Source organism: Panthera onca, chromosome C2 (genome assembly GCF_046562875.1).
Source record: "Panthera onca isolate mPanOnc1 chromosome C2, mPanOnc1 haplotype 2, whole genome shotgun sequence".
In the NCBI taxonomy this organism is placed as follows: Eukaryota; Metazoa; Chordata; class Mammalia; order Carnivora; family Felidae; genus Panthera; species Panthera onca.
Window position 1 is genome coordinate 113935007 of NC_138347.1, and position 20915 is coordinate 113955921.

Sequence of the window (20915 nt, forward strand, 5' to 3'; positions counted from 1 at the left end):
TTATCACTTTCAATCATGTGATGATTTTCTCACTTATCTTTTTCCATGTTAAGACCCAGCTCACTGGTTTCCCTATTGTGACCAACACTTAAATGCCTCTGGTACAGGATTCTTTTCTAAGAGTTTGCTAGTCTTCCATTCCTTAAGCAAATACACAGTTCTATGAGGTTTTCTGATAATCATGGCCAACAATGATAAAACAGAAATAGCACAATTCCAACGCCTTTCTTATCTCTTCTTTTCCATTTAGAACTAAGTGCGGGGAATAAAACTCCACAGAACAGGGATTTTAGAAGTAATTGGCTTTAAACCTCAAAGTCAACATTCCTGACATAAGCAGGAAGACAGCTGTTAACTGTATTAATATTAATTTGTAGTGATGGAAAGACTTTTTTTTACAGAGCATGTGTCTACTTTAAGAAAGTAAGCTCAAGCCTCTCTGTTCAAACACCCACCTAACTGGGTAGAGTATAAAGAAAGTAGTTTTTAGCTACCTTTGTATTTAAAGTAACTATCTTATAGAAATGGAGTATACTAAGTCTGTCACCATCTTTTCCTGTTTCTTTGAGATCTAAAAAGATTGTCTAAAATTACATTGGCTTTTGTGACAGGACTGTCACTTGCTGATCAATACCATAAAATGCAGGCAATTAAATACATCTAGGGATTTTTTACTCTACCTATTTAACCTAAGTTTCAACTTTCCTGAATTTACACACAAGTTCAATTTCTCATTTTCTACACATGCTTCAGACTGTTAAACTTATAAATGCTATCATGTGATAATACCTATAACTTCCTACTTTATTGTCTAAACATTTTATAAACATGTCTTTAGGTTTTTCTCTAAATCTGAGATCCAGTCCTAAAAGGTGACAGGTTACTAAAACTTTGTCCTCTAATTTTGTGTCTTTGATTATCCTCTACTGGATATCCTTAACTGGAATATGTCAAAATGTAATCACATAATAAATTACATAAGTACTATATAGAAATTATTAGAAAATATATCTGGGGTGCTTACAAAACAATTCAGGTTCATATCCTCAAGGTACTTCTAGTAAGTACAGAACATCTCCTAATAAGGAAAGAATATTTAACTAGTAACAATTTCCAACAACTCATTATGGTGATTCTTGAAAATTATGTACTGCTGACCCTTTAACAACATGGGTTTGAACTGCACACGTCCTACTTATATGTGGATTTTATTTATAGTTGACATGTTATATTAGTTTCATGCGTATAGCATAGTAATTCAACGTACCTTAATTTTTTATAGTACTATAAATGTATTTTCTCTTCCTTATGATTTTCTTAATAACATTTTCTTTTCTGTAGCTTAATTTGCAAGGATACCTTATTTAATACATATAACGTACAAAATATGTATTAATCAATTGTTTATATTATCAGTAAGTTACACTTGGATTTTCAACTGCGTCCAGGGGAGGGAGAGAAAAGGGCCAGTGCCCTTAATCGCTGCATTATTTAAGGGTCAACTGTAGTTCAGATCTACAACTGTGCAGAACCACATAGATAAATCTCAAACATTGGGTGAAAGAAGACAGACACAAAATAAGGAACTACAATTTTGTGTCTTAATCTGGGTGCTGGTTACAAAAGTATGTTCAGTTGAACTGTACATTTATGAATGGTGTACTTTTCTGATAAAAATTATACTTCAATAAGAAGATTTTTTTTAAAGTCCTATCACTAAAGCATTCACAAAAACTAGATTAGCCAAGTTCTAAAACCTGAGGTTTACCATCTGGGTTAGTAAGTACTAGGGGGTGTTAATGATGTACCCAAGCTTCTTGGAGGATGAGTAAAACAAAACAAATTATCTTATACAAGAAGCTTATTTCTGATTTACTCCTAACTTCAAAAATGAAATCTCATAGGAACAAAACAAAGCAATTTAAATGAAATCAGGTATCTAGTATAAAGACCAAAAATTTAGACACTCTTTAACTTAACTCATGTGCGCTATTTTCTTTATTTATTTCTCTTTAAATACTGGTGCTATCATAAGGAAGGACAAGCCAACTCAAGGGGATAGTGCACCTGGCAACTGTTACTCTCATTTGTTAACCACATTTATGCATTTTCTTCATTAAGGCAGAAATACTGCAAGCGTTTATCAATGAAGTCTAAATCCTTACAAGCTACCTAATTTCTTCCTTTAGTCTACCTGAGCAAAAGTTTCTTCCTCCCTACTCTTTTACCTTACTGACCCGATATATACAAGAGGGTAAATTTGTTTGCTATAAATCCTTACCCTCAGCTTTTTTGCAAAGGACTCAACAACAGCCTGTTCCCCAGTGATCGTTAAAATAGGTTTCTAAACTAATTTGTTACCTACCATTGCACTGGTAACAAAGCAATGCCAATAATTAAGTCTGGAAAGCTGTTCTTTACAGAGAAATAGAAAGTCAAATTTTAAAGTTACTATTCTAAAATGCCAATAAGCTAGGATATCACTAATTATAACTATAGTAAAATAATCTCCAGAAAGCTAATTATGGAAGCTTAATAAATAGTCAATGCAAACACTCTGGGCTTCCTAAGAAAGGGATGTATTATTTTTAAAGTATCAGTATCAATTGTCCTTAAATTTGGCAATGGTTTCAGCTGATTGATTCCCTGAGTGCTCTGTAAATGACAGGAAGATAGAAAACAATGATGGCACCTACAGGTAGGTGCTTAAACTTTAGTATAATAACTAAATAAAGTGCTGGCTATCAGTAGAAAGACAATCTCTAAATACAGATAGAGGCAGATGGGTGAAAATCTTCTCAATTTGCTAATTCTAATTTAAAGAGAGAAAGAAACAAAGGGGCCATTAGGGAACTCTGAGTCAATGTGAGGAAATGTATATTAATTACTTATGTTTTGATTAAAAGATACTCTGCTAAAAGAATACGGGGGGGGGGGGGGGGGGGAGGAGGGAAGATTCCAGTCTTTCAAATAAGGCAAACCAAGGATCTTCAGCTATTCAGGGCAGGTTTAAGGAAAATTGGCACAGGGTTTAAAAGCTACCTCTACAGAATAGGAGTTCCAAGATTTCATAAATAAGAGCCTGAAATGTACTTATCAATACTGATAAGCAAATTTATACCTCAAACTTAGATACTGTAAAGGATTTATAGTCCCTTCAACTCCTGAATGGTTCTATTCAATAAAATCATCCCCTGCAAAATACTTATTTGCCAAATTAGTGTAATTAAAAAAAAAAAAATCCTTAATTTATAATGGTAAAAAAATGAATATGGCAATTTGGTGAGATTAACACGACCATGGTTAGGATAAGTGTATTTAATATGTTTTAAAGCTTAACACACACAAATCTTCAACCCCTTGTCTGCAATGAAAAAAAACAAATAGTCCCACAATACTTTATTTGCTAATATACCTATTAAAAAGTCTGTAGCTATTTACCAACTGAACTCGTATAGTTAGAACTAATAAAGCTAGCCACTATTGCTCTCAACTGAAAATCTAGTAAGTTAGTTGAAAGGTTCAAAGGAAGCCACTAGTTCGTTTCTATGGAGTTGGACTTGTCACTTTAGTACCAAAGTGAAGAATGGCTGATCTATAAGTTTGGTGTCAACACACTACAGACAAGTATCTATTAACATCTTTGGCTCTGGACAACAGGCTTCAGGGAGAAGAGAAAATACTTTCAAACCATGAGAAACTACAGATACAGCAACTTGCCTCATTTCTGATACCTTAAACATTTCTGTATCTAAAAAAGGAAAACAGATAAGGAGTATTTAGCTATAACAACAAATGATGAGCAGGCAACTTCTGTGGTTGTTTTATAATGGAACAAAAGAAAACTTTTGATATTAGGTCAAAATTATAAAAAATAAAGCTCAAACCTTTCTACATTGTTTTGATGAACAGCTCTTAATCATATTGATATCATGGTAGCTTACAAAATCTAGCTATTTGAAATAAATTACCATTCAACTAAAACTTCTCTTATTATACATTTCTAAATAGAGTGCCATTTTTCCTTTTTCTAATACAAAAGTATAAAGTACAACCCAAGCTACTCATCCTGGCTACATGTGATAAGCCATTTGAATGATTGAGCATCCATGCTTGTTTTATGCCACAATTTACACTTATGTCTTACTTTATATTGATATGGCTGTATAATTTCAAAGTTGAAATTATAAACATTGTACTATAAATTTTAAAACTTCTTGTTCTACAAGTAACTATTTTAAAACATTTTCAGTTAAGGAACAGATCACCAAAAAGATACTTTGTTAGACAATTTCTTCAGAGTGACACACAGCAAATCAAGTCTAAGAATTAAAAGACTGTTACCATTTGTAGGCAATGTAAACCATGTCTTAACATGACATGTACATGCACTTAGCAATACTCTTTTCTAATGAAAGAGATGAAGTTAAGTCCATGAGTGTTATCCAAACTATGCCAGAGGACACAAATGCGTTGCCAGGCAGAGTTAAAAGAATCTAGCAAAGCTTTGTGTGAATTTTTAAAACAGCATTTGTGCTCATTCTATTAATTAAACACAGAATGGAGTGCTAATAAATATTCAGCCAAATAACTGAACAGAGCATATACTAAAACTATGTAATAAGCAGAAAGATAAACCAAATTATCTTTTGCCATAAATGAACTCTTAAGACTTCACTCTGTATTTTAAAAAGTTAAAAATGAAATTTATATAACATTTCTATGAGAAAAGCTGTTTTAGGAGTTTATATAACAGTAATACAGGTCTAGGGAATTCGAGCAAACAAGCTTGATGTTAAAGTTTTGCAGCAAGAATTAAACAGTGACTATTACTTTAATACCTTGGTCTCGTCCCTTCTCCAATTTCTTAATAAGTAACATTTCGCTTTGAGTCACTAAGGCGTTTACAGAGAAATATAAAATAGGAAAAAGTAAAATAATAGTAGTTTATTTTACAGAATATATTTTTACATTGAAATATAAAGGGTAAGTGGATATTTCATATAGCAAAATTCAATAGAATATGTAAATCCTTCAAAAAAGTAAATATACTTAAAAAATAAGTAAAAACAAAAGTATGCTTATATTTAAAATATAGATTGTCCTTTTGGTTTATTTTGCTGCTTTGTCCCATGCTAGATACCACATGATTCCCCCCCTAAAATGACATATAAAGTTTAGTTTTAATGATGTGATACCAGTACAGTGCAAAGCAATTCATGCATACACTTTTGCATGTATGCATTCCATATGTAAGTATTCATACCTATCCCAGAGGTTCTTTGATTCCTGAAACGTGTTCAAATGGAACGCTTGGTAGAAAGCAGTTGAAGGATTCCTGCGAGATCCAAGAATCAAATGGAAATGAGGTTGAGAAAGTACAGTCAAATCACTATTTTTCAAAAAAAGATGGAAGATCTTAGATTTCTAATATAGTATAAAGCTTTAAAAGAAAAAAAAAACACTACATAAGCTTGCTTAAAAACATTTTGAAAGAAATTAAAAAACTGGATGAAATCCAGCAGACCCTGACAATTCAGGATCACAGTTATAAAAGAAAGGAGTAATACAGATAAAATAGCACCCAATTATGTGTGTGTGTGTATGTCTACACAAACATGAATCAGTTCACAGCCTAATCAACATTAGTCTGTATCAGATGCCTTTATAAATCTCTAAACACTTAGCAGTTCAGCAAAGCTATTCTCAGGTACAGTTTTCATATACAATAAATTAGGCTACACCTTCATAATATAAAAATCTTAACAGGATCTATTTAATAGGGTTTGATGACGACCAACGAGTCCTTTTCTGGGTTGGACTTGACATGATTTCTTCTACCTTCAGAACCCATTTATTTGTGTTTTCTCTGGGTTAGGGCAAAAAACGGTGCAGCAATTGTATGGCAGCTTTCTAATTTCTGGCATTAGTACAGTGCCCCTTTGAGGGGTAAGAGCTTATACACCTTAATCACCATCCATTTCTACCATTCCCTGGTGACACATTCCCTAGGGCTGTAACCACAGAATCTTACCTGATGGGCTCATCAAGGCAAGCTCCCAGCCTGCATGATTCATCTCACATCCCTGGATTTCCTAAGACACTACTAAAATTTGACTACTAAACCTGCTCTCTAATAGTTCCCCCTTTACCTAAGCATATTTCCATAGTTTTCCCAACTTCAATCTGTATGTTAGGGAGCTAACAAAAACTTGTCACATTACTTCTAAAATCCTTGATCCCCGCTGTGGCAAGGGTCTTAACAGCAAGAACATAAGTGCTTATTAAATACCAGACACTATTCTGGGTTTGTCTGTTTATTTATGTATATTAACTGAATTCTACAACAGCCCCAAAAGTAGGTATTATTATTAGTTCTACCTCACCAAAAGGAAAACACCTAACATCACAGAGCTAGTAGGTAGCAATCTGGTCCTACAGTTTATGCTCTTAAACTACTATGCTAAACATAGAGTTAAATTTTAACCTCTCTAGGTCTGGGTCTTTATTATTAGTACAATAAGAAAACTATTTCCAAATTCTACTGGAAGAGCGATGAATTACCGATGATCAACAATCAAACAAATACTCAACAGAATTCCAGGATTTCAAAATTCTGATTAAGACTCATTGTATTATCTATTAAATTTTTTAAAAAAATATTTTTTAAAGGCTATTTTTTTTATTTTAACCACTAGGATACCTCTTAGATGATCTAAAACTAGGAAAGGCAGACAGACACTAGATGCCAGAGTGTCACCAAAGCAACTGTTTGATTAATTGGCATTTTCAGCATATGTACTTCTCTTTGCCTGCCCTACTTACTTTAACTCTTTCTTATGCTTTTAACCCTTTCTCTGTTTTTCTCTAGACCAGGCCTCAGGTAATCAAACTGTTTAGACCTAATATCAAGGATTCAGAGCCTGCTAACTACCGTTTATTTAATAGCTTGTACCCTCTCAAGATAGATCTGTCAGGCCATTTTTTTTTTTTTTTTTTTTTTTTTTTTTTTTTTTTACTGTAACTGGAAATCGGTCTACCAAATTAAACGAAAGTGAACTGAACCAACTGAAAACTCAATTGGCTTTTACCAGGCTTACTCAGGACCATATGGGGACAAGTTTGCTATTCACATAGGTCTGTTTGGAGACCCTGGATTTAAAACAGAGTGACTCAAAGAGGAAAGCAGTAAACATGAGAGGATAACAAAGAGTAAACGTGGAGGCTATTCTGCAAGGCTGGAATTTAAAATTCATTAAAGACTATTTACAATATATTTATAAGGATGACATTCTTTAAAAAAACTTCAGATCCCCTGACCTTGAAAACATACATACATATATATTTAACTTGAATCAAATTCAGATGCCAAATAAATTGGTTTTAAATGAAGTCATATGACTTGAGTTATGAGATTCCAGCATTTTTATAGCATAGACTCTAATAATGAAATGTTTCTCATAAGTTAAATGTAGAAGTGAAAAAAGAATGTATCTGCAGTTAGTCGTGGATCTTGGGGCAAAAAAGGAACCAATGAAATAAAATACTATAAACGGGCCTAAAGTCTTCGGAACATGTCAGAACAAATACTCAGGTTGCAAAAGCTGGCAGTGAATCACTTTTTACATACATTCAAAATGAAGAAGCCATATGGAGTTATACAATCTATGTACTCTAGAAAAATTCAAAATAGTCTAGATTGCAAGGATAAACATTTGGTTTCTGGAATACTTCAGCAGGGTGTTTTCCATAAACAGAGGAATTTTTTGCAAATAGCAACAATTAGTCTCAAAACACTGATTAACAGGCATAGATTAAAGGAGTCAAGTCTGTTAAACCTAGCTGATCAGAACTTCAAAAGAGCCATTTGTAAATACTGAAGGGCTTGATCATCAAAGACTTCTGTTTTGGAATGGCATAAAATTGAGGAAATTAAGAGCCCAAGGAAAATGCTGTTAATGGGGATCATTTCAAGGTTATAGTCTATGTAATCTGAAGGCACCACGAGGCAACTGACGTTATTAAAAATTTATTGGAAAGAAATACTGAATTTTATGCAATTTTGGTCATAAATTCTCTTCTGCCCAAGAAACAAAATTTGAAACCAGTTTTCTAATAACATATTTGATGTCAATGCTAACTATTAGTCTAAATATAAAGCCAACAAAGCACTTCTTAGGGAGACTGAGGTGTGGTTTATTCTGAATTTATTTTAGCCACCTAACTTAAAATGCTGTTTCCCCATTTGTAGACATTGTTCAAAACCAATGAACGAATATATCTTTTTCTCTGACTTTATACACTAAATAGCCTGTCCTGTTAATATCTAAGTACATGAGAGTAGTACATCACAATGTGACTCAAACATGACATATACCTACCTGCTTTGTTAAGACACTATCTTTGTAGGGTAACTGTAACAGAGAGGAAAATATAGATATATACTACACCTCAAAATTAAGCTACCAAAATTATTGAAGCTTAAAGTATGAGGTACATGAGCCCTAAACTTAGCAAATACCTTCTTCCCTTATGTCAAAACTCAACTTCAGAGATCTCTAAATAGAAACCAGGGAAATACAATAAGCAGAGGAACAAGGGCCACCTCCAACATTATTATCTAAGGATTTAAAATAATTAAAACTATTCTTTAGGTAAAGGGTTACAACACAACAGATTAGTGGCTAGAGTAGCTTTTTCTTCCTCTATACTATAGTCAGCAAAGTAATAGAACAAAACTAACTTTGGAAAAATCCAAGAGCACTGGCTTTGGAGTCAGAAGGCCTAAGTCTGAATCCATACTTTGTCACTTAATAACTATGTATTCAAATCCTATAAGTCTGTTTTCTTAATCATAAAAAGGGGAGGAACACTTACTCATAGTTGCTGAAAAGTTCAAATGATATTATGCATAAATAAGGCCACAGATATAATTAAGCTTGATTTGTGTTTAAAACAGGATTACAGTTTCCAAATCATGCTATATAAAAATCAAGTTTTGGTAGAGAATCTTAACATATACCAAATATTTCATCATTACTAAGGTAATATTGAGGCAAACAAAATACTTAAACTTAGAGCTACGTATACCAAGCTATTTTGTACATTCCATTGGATAAGAATCCTGACTTCTGGGACTGAGAGCTCCCCCAGGATTTCCTTATACACTTTATTGCAAGATTTTAATTAAAAGTACAATAATCACTGAAAAGGGTACTGAAATGGTTCCAAGATACACACTATTTTAACAATAAAAGCTTCAAGAAACACCTTTAACAGCAACCATAAACTTCTGATAAAAAAAAAATTCAATTTCTCACTGTAACATTTAAATCCTTCACTCTAGCTCCTGTCAAATTAACTACATTTCTCAAATCTGACATCTCACTCTTCCATTGTCACACAAACTGCCATCTCTCTCTACTTGGAAAATCATCCGCTTTGCTTATCAACTGACCTAACCTAAATGGCCCTTTTAAGATTCATTTCGAAAGTTGAAGAATGCACAAGTAACAATGGGTTGATTCTGAGGACAGAAACTGGGTGGCTGGAGGATAGAGGTATCAGAGAGGCTTACAATTTATACTCTTGTATATTTTGAACTGTACAAAAGGTATTACCTATGCAGATAATAAATTATTTTAAACAGAGGTCTACCAAATCTGGCGTTAGGCCCTAAACTATTCCCATTAGTACCTTATATTTATTCCATCACAGCCTATAATGTATATGAAAGCTTACATTTGATAATTATTTTCATATAGCCTGAGATCTTGAGAGGGCAGGATAGTCTTATTTCTGTACACCAGTACTTACTCTTAAGGGAACACAAAGAAAGTTTAAATGACTGACATTGTTACTTTAAATGTTTTCTTGGGCTTCCAACCTACTTGATGAGTATCTGTGAGCTTAATTTTTTTTTCTTTCTTTTTTTGGTCACATGATAGTCTGGTGGCAAGAAGGCTTAAGTTGGCAGACATATATATATGTCTAAATATACAGAGTCACATACAAGAAACTTTAAAATCTAACCAAGTCTCAAACTCCTTCTTTACCAATGAGGAAAACTGAGAGAAGTTAAAAAAACTTAACCAAAGAACCTGGCTAAGTGGTAGAAAAGTCACGACCAGAACATAACTATTATACATCTTATAACATCATGACTTTTCTGGCTTAAAACAATGTCTCCCTTTCTCTTAACATCTATACCATGGAATTACATTTTCAGATCAGAAGACTCTTGGTATGACTCACCAAGAGGTGATCAAGAGAGCAGTTTGGACAATGAAATACTAACATTTCTGTGATGTATGCTTGCCATACATACTGTATTATGTATGGATTATTTACAAATTATTTGTATACCTCATTTAATCCTCTCAAACTCTTCAACACAGATATTATCCTCATTTTTCGTATGGGGAAACAGGAGGCTTAGAAAGCTAAATAACCAGCTCAAGGTCAAAATGCCTCAGGTATGTAGCACAGCTGGGTTTTCAGCCCAGGCATGTCTGACTCCACTATCTGTAAATGGCCATTCATATGACATGCTAATACATAATTAAACATACTACTGATTTTACTTGACCAAGAGCCTTCCTCTCCTTGTTTTTGCTTTGTTTTCAAAGGCAAGGGAGACCGAATACAAGTCAAGCAAGGATAGGTTTTGGTTTAACTTACAAAACTATTTAGTTCTCTACTTAATTCTAATTCTACTTTAGAAACTAGTTGGTTTTAAACTTTGCTTTGGGTATCCTTCATTCACAGATTAAACAATCTACTTGTGTAATAATGAAGAGGGATACCCTAAAACATTAAAAGTAACATTTAAAATACACCAGCATTATTTATAATAATTTACATATTAATCAGTTTCTATATATTAATATTCTTTCATCAGATTTTATTTTTTTTTAATTTTTAACATTTATTTATTTGGGGGGGGGGCAGGAAGAGAGAGAGAGGGACACAAAATCTGAAGCCATTCCTCTGAGCTGTCAGCACAGAGCCTGATGCAGGGCTCAAACTCAAGAATACAAGATTATGACCTGAGCTGAAGTCGGACACTCAACGGACTGAGCCACCCAGGTGCCCCTGTTTCACCAAATTTTAGTGAAAGCTTATGGGAAAAGAGGCTTTAAGTAATTTAACATTCAGACTTCACTTGTTTGTCTTGCCTACTCTAATTAGCAAGGCACTTATTAATAGTCTATGTCCTAGGTGAACACACTATTAAAATTATTAACTCAGTGATCTGCAGAAATTTCACATAACTATCACATATAATGTATGACTTAATAAGACTTCATTCTTTTTAACAAATGTAAGCTTGGGTACAAAGAAATAAAACTAAATACTTAAATCTAATTTGGGGCTTTAAATTTGAGAAGCAATCCAGAAAAGCATGGATGCAATTTAATTCACCTGGTTTAAAAGCAGAACTTATAGGGGCGCCTGGGTGGCGCAGTCGGTTAAGCGTCCGACTTCAGCCAGGTCACGATCTCACGGTCCATGAGTTCGAGCCCCGCGTCAGGCTCTGGGCTGATGGCTCGGAGCCTGGAGCCTGGAGCCTGTTTCCGATTCTGTGTCTCCCTCTCTCTCTGCCCCTCCCCCGTTCATGCTATGTCTCTCTCTGTCCCAAAAATAAATAAAAAACGTTGATAAAAGCAGAACTTATAAACATAATTTTTAAAGATAAAAGCAGATAATACCTTAAATACCAGTCAAATCTGAAGTGTATATATTAAAATATATTATGAAAGTCACATAATGATGTATGGGAATGATATGAATTGGTTATTGTTCCTAAATCTTTACGGAGAAGTTTTTGCCCTGAACAATACTAGCTTAAGAATGTAAAAAATATTGAGTAATTTGGTATGTTCAAGAAATGCTGTGGGAAAGACCCAAATTATACCAATGACTCAGGTATGCACATTCTTTGTGGATGTAGTAATTTGTTTTATACCATCTAAAACAGCAGCTTCAAATCACAAGTCCACTTGGTTTAGTATAAAGAAAAAACTAACTTAAGGGATTTATTTCAATTCAGGAATTTTGCTATACATACCCCTTAAATACTGTCAATTAATAAGATTTCTTCTTAAAACCTGCTCTTCGGGGCGCCTGGGTGGCTCAGTCGGTTGAGCGTCCGACTTCGGCTCAGGTCACTATCTCACGGTCCCGTGAGTTTGAGCCCCGCATCGGGCTCTGTGCTGACTGCTCAGAGCCTGGAGCCTGTTTCAGATTCTGTGTCTCCCTCTCTCTCTGACCCTCCCCCGTTCATGCTCTGTCTCTCTCTGTCTCAAAAATAAATAAACGTTAAAAAATTAAAAAAAAAAAACAAAAAACCTGCTCTTCCCATTAATAAGAAATTAATAAGAAACATCATCATTCAGGCTACATTTATCCAGACAGACCTGTTTTTATAAACCCTTTCTTCCTCATACTTAAAGAGTATTTAAATTGCAATGCAATTAAGAAATAAACAGTATCTGTTCAGAAAAGGAAATACATATTGGTCTAAAACAATTATTAAGAAAAGAAATTAGATGGCTTTTTCTCACTAGTAACAAGTGTTGCTGTTCCTTCTGAGACCGTATTTCATGTCATTTCGCTCTATTTTCTTCTGTCTTGGTTATGTGCCATCACTCTCTAACTCCCCCTGCCCCAACTTCTGCTATTTTAGGAAAGAAAAGTCAAGACCTTTTTATATTCCCCTATCAACCATTCTTCAGTAAAGAGACTCATTTTGGTTTCTTTACCATCTGATTGTTGGGGTGCTCTTTGTTACTAGGACACTAGAGAGCAGGACTGCTTCCAATCTCATCTGGTGCACAGAAAGACTAAACTCTATTCCAAATGACCAAGTACCAGATCCATAAATCCAGTATCATGTTTTACGATTTCCAAATTAGTGCTATCAGAATTCTCAACAAATTAATATTACATTTATTCTCAGGAAGTAGAAAACATTTATACCACACTACCAGTACTGTTAAAAAAAAAAAAAAAAAAAAAAAAAAGACTTCCAATAGAAGCAATTTAGTTTAACATACCCTACTTCCTCCACAGGGAAAAAATAGTGTTACTAAAATAGTTACTTAGAGTGTGTCTTACCCACACACATATAAGCCATTATGTTTTCTAATGGTTATCCAATGTTTAGCCTATAGAATTTAGTTCATATAAAAATTTAAATATATATGTCTCTGTTTAAAAAAAAAGTCATACTCCTGATAAAACTCAGTTTTGGGAATTTTGGGTACTTTTGGACCATCAATCTTTCCGGAAATCTATGATAATTTCCTTTACTTAAAGCCATGTTTATAACCAAAGTATATTTTAGTAATCAGTGTGGCACTCTGATGGATCCACCATTTATCAGTTTTCATACTAAATAATGTCACTCACACGCAGGATTTTACACTGATTACAAAATCCTTGGTAAGAGTACGTAAGATAATATCTAGTGTGTGTGACTTAAACATCAACTGTAAATCTAGTAGGGCAAAATTATCTCTACAACTCAATATAGATAAAGAAACAAAAGCTCCCAAGAAATACAGATTCAGCTAAGGAGCTTTCATTTGTAAAGACTAAATGTAGTGAGACTTTTTGAGCTCTAAGAAGTATCTATAGATTTTACGATAAAGGTTAAGAGTTACAATCTCTTGATATACATTTGCATAATCTTCTCACTTAAACAGCAAGTTAAAAAGCTCTGTTAAAAGTGTGTGTGTATATGAGATATATGTATAACTGTAGCAACAAAATTTGTATATATAGCACATGTCAGGATACACCACTTAACATTCACAATTTATAATACTTAATCAGTAGTCATTAGCAAACTACACAAATAAAACCATTAACAAGATATAGAGATATTGGCCACTAAGGGATCCTTACAATCAGGTTTTCAACAATCTTTTGGTTGTAGTTGACAGTTCACAATTGCATCCATTCATAAGAGTTCCTGGAATGTGGCCTACAGAGTTCACATTGGTCAGCTGTCTGTGGAAAACGATCTGCGCTGTGCTCCCTTTCCAAAAGGGAATATTTTGCACTCCTCCCCATTTACAGAAAAGGAGTCTGTTAAGGGTACAGGTAATTTAAACAAATGTTGTAACTTCCACTGTAAAAGTGGCTGTTTTTTTTATGAACTATATTTTCAACCATTATTATATCCTCCAGTTTACACAAAATCAGTTTGAAGAATCAACAACTGACATAAGCCTTTACAATGAGAAAGGCTAGAATAATATGTAAATTTTATGGTAACTGATAATAGAGAGTCAAAAGGCAATGTTAACTAAGAACTTTAAAACATCTTCTTGCTTTCTATATACAACCATCAGCCCTCTTAAAGGTATATTATTAAAATGTATTATTAGAAGATCCTCTTCTTCAAAATGAATGGTCACAAAACGAAGCCTTCCTTTAGGTAATGGAACCAAAATAACAAGATAAAGTTTTCAATATATCAAACCAAAGAATCATTGGTCTGGTCAGTCATTTTTGTTAATCTTCCATTTTCCTTCCTTTTCTCAAAGGACTAAGCTATGTTTACTGATATCTTCTTTAAAAAAAAAAAAAAAGCAAATATTTATAAATTTTTAGGATCTGAAATTTGTCAACCTATTCACAAAGTTAAAGTCATAATTACTCTATATCTCCCACTCTAATATGTTTTATTTTGCATTCAAATGACTGAAACTAAAATTGTATGCAGATTTTAACTTAAGAAGGCAACCCCAAATCACCATATTAAAATTATGATTTTGTTAGTACAGTTTCCTCAAAAATAGTCATCTCAGTAATTTAAACATACACCTAGAAAAACTGTGTCATTTAATTTCAAGCATACAACTTTAAAATGCCCTCTCTTTTACACAGCCTTTCCATTAAAAACAAAAGCAAAACAAAAAAACTATTTCTACTTAATGGATTTATTCCTTCACCAGGTGTGTTGGTCCAGTGACAAAATAGTCAAATGTGTAAGATTACATCTTGAAAACTAGCATGTTAAATTAAAAACCAATGAAAAACTACAACAAAAGTAAGAAATGCACATTTGATAAACAATGCAGATTTTAAAAGACTGGGAGGGGAAGGGAAGTACCACATTTAATACAGGACTGCACACATATCAAAACCTCTGCACTGGATTAACTGTTGCAGTAAGAACAGATACGGTAGTATCTGTGGTTCAAACATTCACACTGGGAAATAAGATTCTTAAAATTATCAACTTTTTTAATAAAATAAGAGGATAAATAATTTCATCTTTGAGGTCATACCCTAAAGAATACATCCCAGAGTTTCCATTTGTCAACAGATCTCTCTGCTTCATGCCATATCATCATATTCAAGTCCTGAAGAATGTAATTACATATGCTGTAAACTGAGAAAGGTGTGAGGAGGAGAGAAAATACATTCTTCATTCATAGATGTGCATGTGCTTTGCAAGGAGAGGGTGTGGTTTGGGAAACCAGTCATTTCTTGAGGAGATATGGGGACAATGTACAACAGGAACAGAGAGGCAAGCAAATGGTTATTTACCAACCCATCAGAAAAAAATGGCTTCTGGTAGCTAGAAAAGGGAAGATACCTGTTGCCTCTTACCAAAGGTAAACAAACAAACTCAATCTGCACTTCAAGTGTACCCCTATGTGTGAAAAGTGAAATATGGGAGCAGATGTAAAGAGATTTTTCTGAATGGCTTGTGGAATCAGTTTCTTTACTTGGTAGTCCCATCCATATAAAATTTCTCAATGACTAGCTAGCTGAGCTCACTTATGGACACGTGGTATTCTCTAAGAGTTCTCAAATGGAAGAAAGACTCCCAACAAGCAAGTCACCTACAAAAAAAGATGAACTTTGAATTACAAAAAGCAGAGAAGATGAATTTCAGTGAGCAATTTTCAAACCAACAAAAGTATATAACAAAAATACAAGGCTAATTAGAAATGAAAAGTTAAGAAAAGAATGTGAAGGAACTCAGAAGACACAGAGGAAGAAAAAGCTTTAACAGATCTCATTGTCCTACATACCAATTATTCTAGAAATCCATAAAGATATCTTTTAATCTTTTAAAATTAACCTCTCTCAAAACAAAAATCCCAGCAAATAAATGCCTAACTGTAAAGTACCTGGAACTTTCTCTGTAATTTTAAAATGTAATTTTAAAGCTTTGTAACAAGTCGGTTTTTAAAAATTTGCAATATATGTCAAATTTCCCTGTGACATTTCCTCAAAACCACTTAAAATCCTCAATGAACCATAACCAAACATCAACTATTATAGAATTGGTATGGCAATACACCAACTTTCAGTTAAACCATTAAAAAAGCATCCCTTAAATAGAGGGAGCCAATTGTTGACACGAATACTTTTACTAATCATATTACTCTAATTTCAAGAACTGTAGCTTTTACTACTGTCAAAGAATCTTATTTCATACCTCCCTTTCCTGCAGCTAAAAGAAAAAGAAAAACTAATGGAAGAGAGTATCTTTCAAACACATTTGCTTTAAAAAACAAAACAAAAAAAGGACCTTAATGAAGTCACTGGGAAGCCTCCTGACCTTATTTCTATCTCCTTTTATTAAAAAGGCTGGAGGACAATATGATCTTCAAAGCCGGGCTTGACATTTCACCATTCTCTCTCCAGCCTCTCCGGATACACTGGAAGAGATACCTTACATGGATCTTTCCCCATTAGAGGACCTCTGGTTTTCCAGAATGGAAAAATTCAAATTTTATGTCTTTGTATCAAAACTCACACTGACAGAACTCTCTTGCCGTAAGTGTTCAAGTGTGACTGTTGCCTAAGAAAAGAACAATCCAATAGGGCATAGTCTAGTTACCACCTGTAAATGTACAGAATTAAGCTTAAATCCACCTTTTTGAATAAACAAATGTTGTGCCTTATCCACGTCAGTGCTTTTAAACGACAAGACCAATTTTCTCATTACACACCGTTACATTAGCAATCTAAAACCAATGCCCTTTCAAGAACTGACAAATCTTAATAAACACAAAGAAATTTTTGTATTTAAAAATGCTAAGGGCCTCAAGTTGAAAAAAAGAACTCAAGCTGCATTCTAAACTGCAATGTTTGGTCAAGCATTTCTAACAAATATTTTAAATAAGATTTCCATACCTGTCTTCATCACCATCAACAGGAATAGCTATGCTGAATACAGAGGTGGCCAAACTGTTCATAGGTGTTAACTGAAGGGGGTTTGCCAGGGCATCTGCAACAGGAGGCTTCACAACAGGCTTATTTTCAGCAATGAGAGAAAGTGGTGGTTGAGGTAGGGGTTCTGATTTTCTTCTAGTATCGTCAACTTGCCCGACTAAAGGTTGGGTCTGAGTCTGAAACTGGCTTAAGTCAGACTGTGGTAGACTTGTTGGTACACTGGGTGTGCCTTGCGCTAAGGGCAGCCCAACATGCTGGATTACGCTGCCGCTCCTGCTGACTGGCGTATGGCTGCTCAGCTGCTGCGACTGGACCAGAGGCGCGGGTACATTTGGCATAGTAACAGAGGTGGTAGACACACTAGGCACGCTTGGAGCGGGCACGGCTGCAGGCACGTTTGGAACTCCGGGCAGTACGGCGTGGGGGCCGCCAGGCACGGCCGACGGCGCACCACTGCCGCCCATCTGCGGCGGAGGCACGGACTGGGGCTGCCCGGTCCCAGGGGGAACCAGGCCCGGCTGCACCGCGCATCCTACAGCGGCCAGGGGCACTCCAGCCGGTTGACCAGGCGCGGCCTGCCCGCCCTGCGCGGGTCCCGGCCCCGGAGCCACGGCTTCACCGGGCAGGGAAGACGCGCCTATTATCTGCGCACCCACCGTGGAGGCATTCTGGCCGGTGCCCACCGGCAGGCTGGCAGGCGTGGCGAGGCTCGCTCCGGCGCCGGTGGACGAGGGCTGAGCAGGGCTTGGCGGCTGCAGGCCGGCCACGTGCGGCTGTAGGTACTCACTCTGCCCCGTGGGCTGGACGGGCAGCAAATGCCCGGGCGGGAGCGGAGGCTGGGGGTACGCGAACTGCGGAGGCTGCTGCGTCGCTGGCGCTGCGAGGGTCGGGACGGGCTGCGGCGGCAGGGGCACGCCGGGCTGCGTCAGGGTTACATTCGTCAGCGGCAGACCCTGTCCGTTGGGCCCCTGCGGGAGGACGCCGGGGCCGGCTCCCTGGGGCTGGCTGGGCTGCGGGGCTGCCATCATCTGCTGCGGCCCGGCCGCGGCTCCCGGGAACGGCGGCACTGGAGCCGCGCTTTGAACCACAGCCCCACCTACGGGCGGCGGTGGCTGTGGCTGCCCAACGCCAAAACTCTGCGGCTGGGCCGGGGCGGGCTGGCTCATTTTCTCCGACGGGGGTAGCTGTGACACAGCAGTCAAGGAACTGTCAGTTCCCGAGTCGGGCCCGTGCGCCCCCGGCATGGAGGCCACCACCACCACCACCGACCCTCCGGTGGCGCCCAGGCCGCTGTCCCGCTCCGCAGTCTGGTCAAAAGTACTGCTGTGTCTAATGCAATCCCCGGACCTGGTCAGGACGCTGCTGTCCGAATCCCGCTCATAGTATTCCATACACGTCCATCGGCCGCGGCGGTAGGGCTCCCCGCTCCCGTGGTCCAGCTTGATCACGCGAAATCGGGAACTGCAAGTGGTGGGGGGCTGCGATGGGGCCGCAGTCCCTGGCCCAGCAGACGAGCCCGCGACCGGGGGACCGCCGGGTGCCCCCGCGGAGGGGGCCGAGGTGGCGGCCGCCGCCGCCGCCGCCGCGGTACTGGCCAGCGCCCCAGCCACGCTCCGGGCCGAAACGGCTCCTCCTCCGTTGGCGGGAGCAGCCGCCGCGGCCGCCAGCTGCCCGTCCAGGAGGAGGTTTGGGGAGACGGTCCCGGGAGTCTCCGCATCCCCAACATTGTTGAGCGTCTCTTCCGAGGAGCTGCGCTCACAGACCTCCTCAGGGCCATAATCCGTGGCCCGAGAGACGTCGAATATCTCGGAGGAGACGTCCTCCGTACGTGACTCGTCCGGGTCGTCCAGGCTCTCGGTGTCCTCGGTGATGCTAGTGGCCACCTGGGCCGTGGTGACACTAGTGATCTGGAAGCAGCTCTTCTTCTTGGCCGGCATCTTGGACATGGTGAGGAAGGCTGGAGGGCAGAGAGGCACGCCGGCTCCTCTGCGATCTTGCCGGAAACCAGGAAGGGCAGAGCAGGGGCGCCCAAAGACAAAGTCCGCGTCCGCGCTGGGGTCTGAGGCCCGCCGCTGTGAAAAGTCACTGGCTGATCCGGACGCTGGCCGCCCTGCGAGACATCCTCCTCCCCGTTTCCTTCAGTGTCGGTCTCTCCGGCTCTGCCCCCGTCGCACTCGCGCGGCGGCTCCTCCTTCCTTTTCGCCTCCCGCAGTCGCGGCGCCTCGATTCAATCCCCTCAGCGGCGGCGCGAGCGCGATCCCAGGGGCGGGCCGGCTGCTTCCTCCTCCCGTCTCCGGGGCCGCCGTGGTCAGTCCAGCTCGACGCTCGGCGCGGTCAGCAGGCCGGGCTGGGGGTGGGAGTGGGAGGGCGAAGGGGAGGAGGAGGCGGCGGCGTGAGGGGCGGTGCTGCCCCGCTCGGGCTCCTCAGGCCAGTGCCGGCGTCAGCTCTGGGCTCTCTCGGACGCTGAGGGAAGGGGAAGGAGTGGCGAGTCTGGAGCCGGGGATTCCTAATTCAGCCAGGAGCGGCGGGCCGGGGCTGGCTGAAGGTCCGCGGGCGGGCGGCGGAGCTTCGGCGCGGGCGGGCGGCCCCCTCCCCGGCTTTAGCCGGAGCTCAGCCCCAGGGACATGTCGACGGTCTCTGGCGGAAACCCGCTCCGGGGGAGGGGAAAGCAAGCTCGGTCCTCCCCTTACAGGGGAGCCACCCCCGCGGGCGGGCGGCGGCGGTCTCGGCCTCCCCTCGCGGCTCCTGAGAGAGTGAGGGGCGGCGGTGGTGGTGGTGGTGGCGGCGGCGGCCCGCTGGCCGGCGAGCGGAGGCGCTCCGGCTGTGTGAGGTAGCGGTGGTAGCTTCTTCGGCTCCTCCTCGATGCGCCCGGCTCGCAAACCCCGGAGAAACTGAAATTCAAACTGCTGAAGCGGCGGCTGCAGCTCCCTCCCCTCCGCCAAGATGGGGCTGAAATGGCCGCGCCAGGGATGCTGGGAGGAGCAGCAGCCCGGCTGCCGCCGCCGCTGTCGACTAAAATGCCGCCGCTGCCGCAGCCACCGCCAGCGCCGCAGCCGCCGCCGTTCCGTGACGCGCCGGCGTCGTGACGTCACCGCCCCGCCTCCTCCGGTTTCCTGCAGTTTCGCGTGGAGGCTGGAGGGGGGGAGGCGGTGGGCGGGACTAAAGGTTAAAAAAGGGGAGCGGTTTTTTTTCTTTAATTTAAAATTTTTTAAATTTAAAATTTAGGCCGTAGGTCTTTAAGAGTTGAAGAGCTAAAGACTCTTGAATGCCAAGCCTGGAGGAGCTTACAACCGCGCCAGTTTTGTTCCGAGGCACTGGAAGACTGGATGGAGGTCATGTGCTGTGTCTAATGTTTAGCAGAATCTTACAGAAACAAGGGCAATAGAAATGAGAGTTAGGGAGATTTAGCCAGGATAAAGAGGGAAACCGCTGGAGGAACCGAATCACTTGAAAAAGTCTTTTCTGAAAATAAATGTTCACCACTGTAGTCAGAAGAGTGAAATGTCGAGAGAAATGGGGATGATTAACCAAGAATAGCAAGCCAGATTGAGTCAGAAAACTGATCTTTCAGCCAGAAATTCTGTCTCCAACAATGGCATCAGGAGATGGTTACTTGCCCAGGGTGAGGTCAGTTTAAAAAAAGATTAGAGGTTACCAACATATTCCTGATTTTCCTGAATTTGCTGTAATTCCAGGGTCGAAGAGTTCAT

General features: G+C 39.2%; 1 protein-coding gene across 3 annotated transcripts in view; it reads right to left on the reverse strand.

Annotated features, from left to right (window-relative positions):
- TSC22D2 (TSC22 domain family member 2) overlaps positions 1-19267 on the reverse strand; it is a 53221-nt gene extending 33954 nt beyond the window's left edge. For 2 of the 3 annotated variants that reach the window (XR_009612118.3, XM_060638941.3), the window contains exon 1: positions 17167-19267. Coding sequence is in view for 2 of the 3 variants with exons in the window: in XM_060638941.3 (XP_060494924.1) it covers positions 17167-19151 (1985 nt within the window). In the remaining variant the exon portion in view is untranslated. Of the gene's footprint in view, positions 1-5266; positions 5339-17166 lie in introns of all 3 variants that reach the window. The other variant, XM_060638940.3, reaches the window with a different exon arrangement.
- Positions 19268-20915: the final 1648 nt, after the last annotated feature.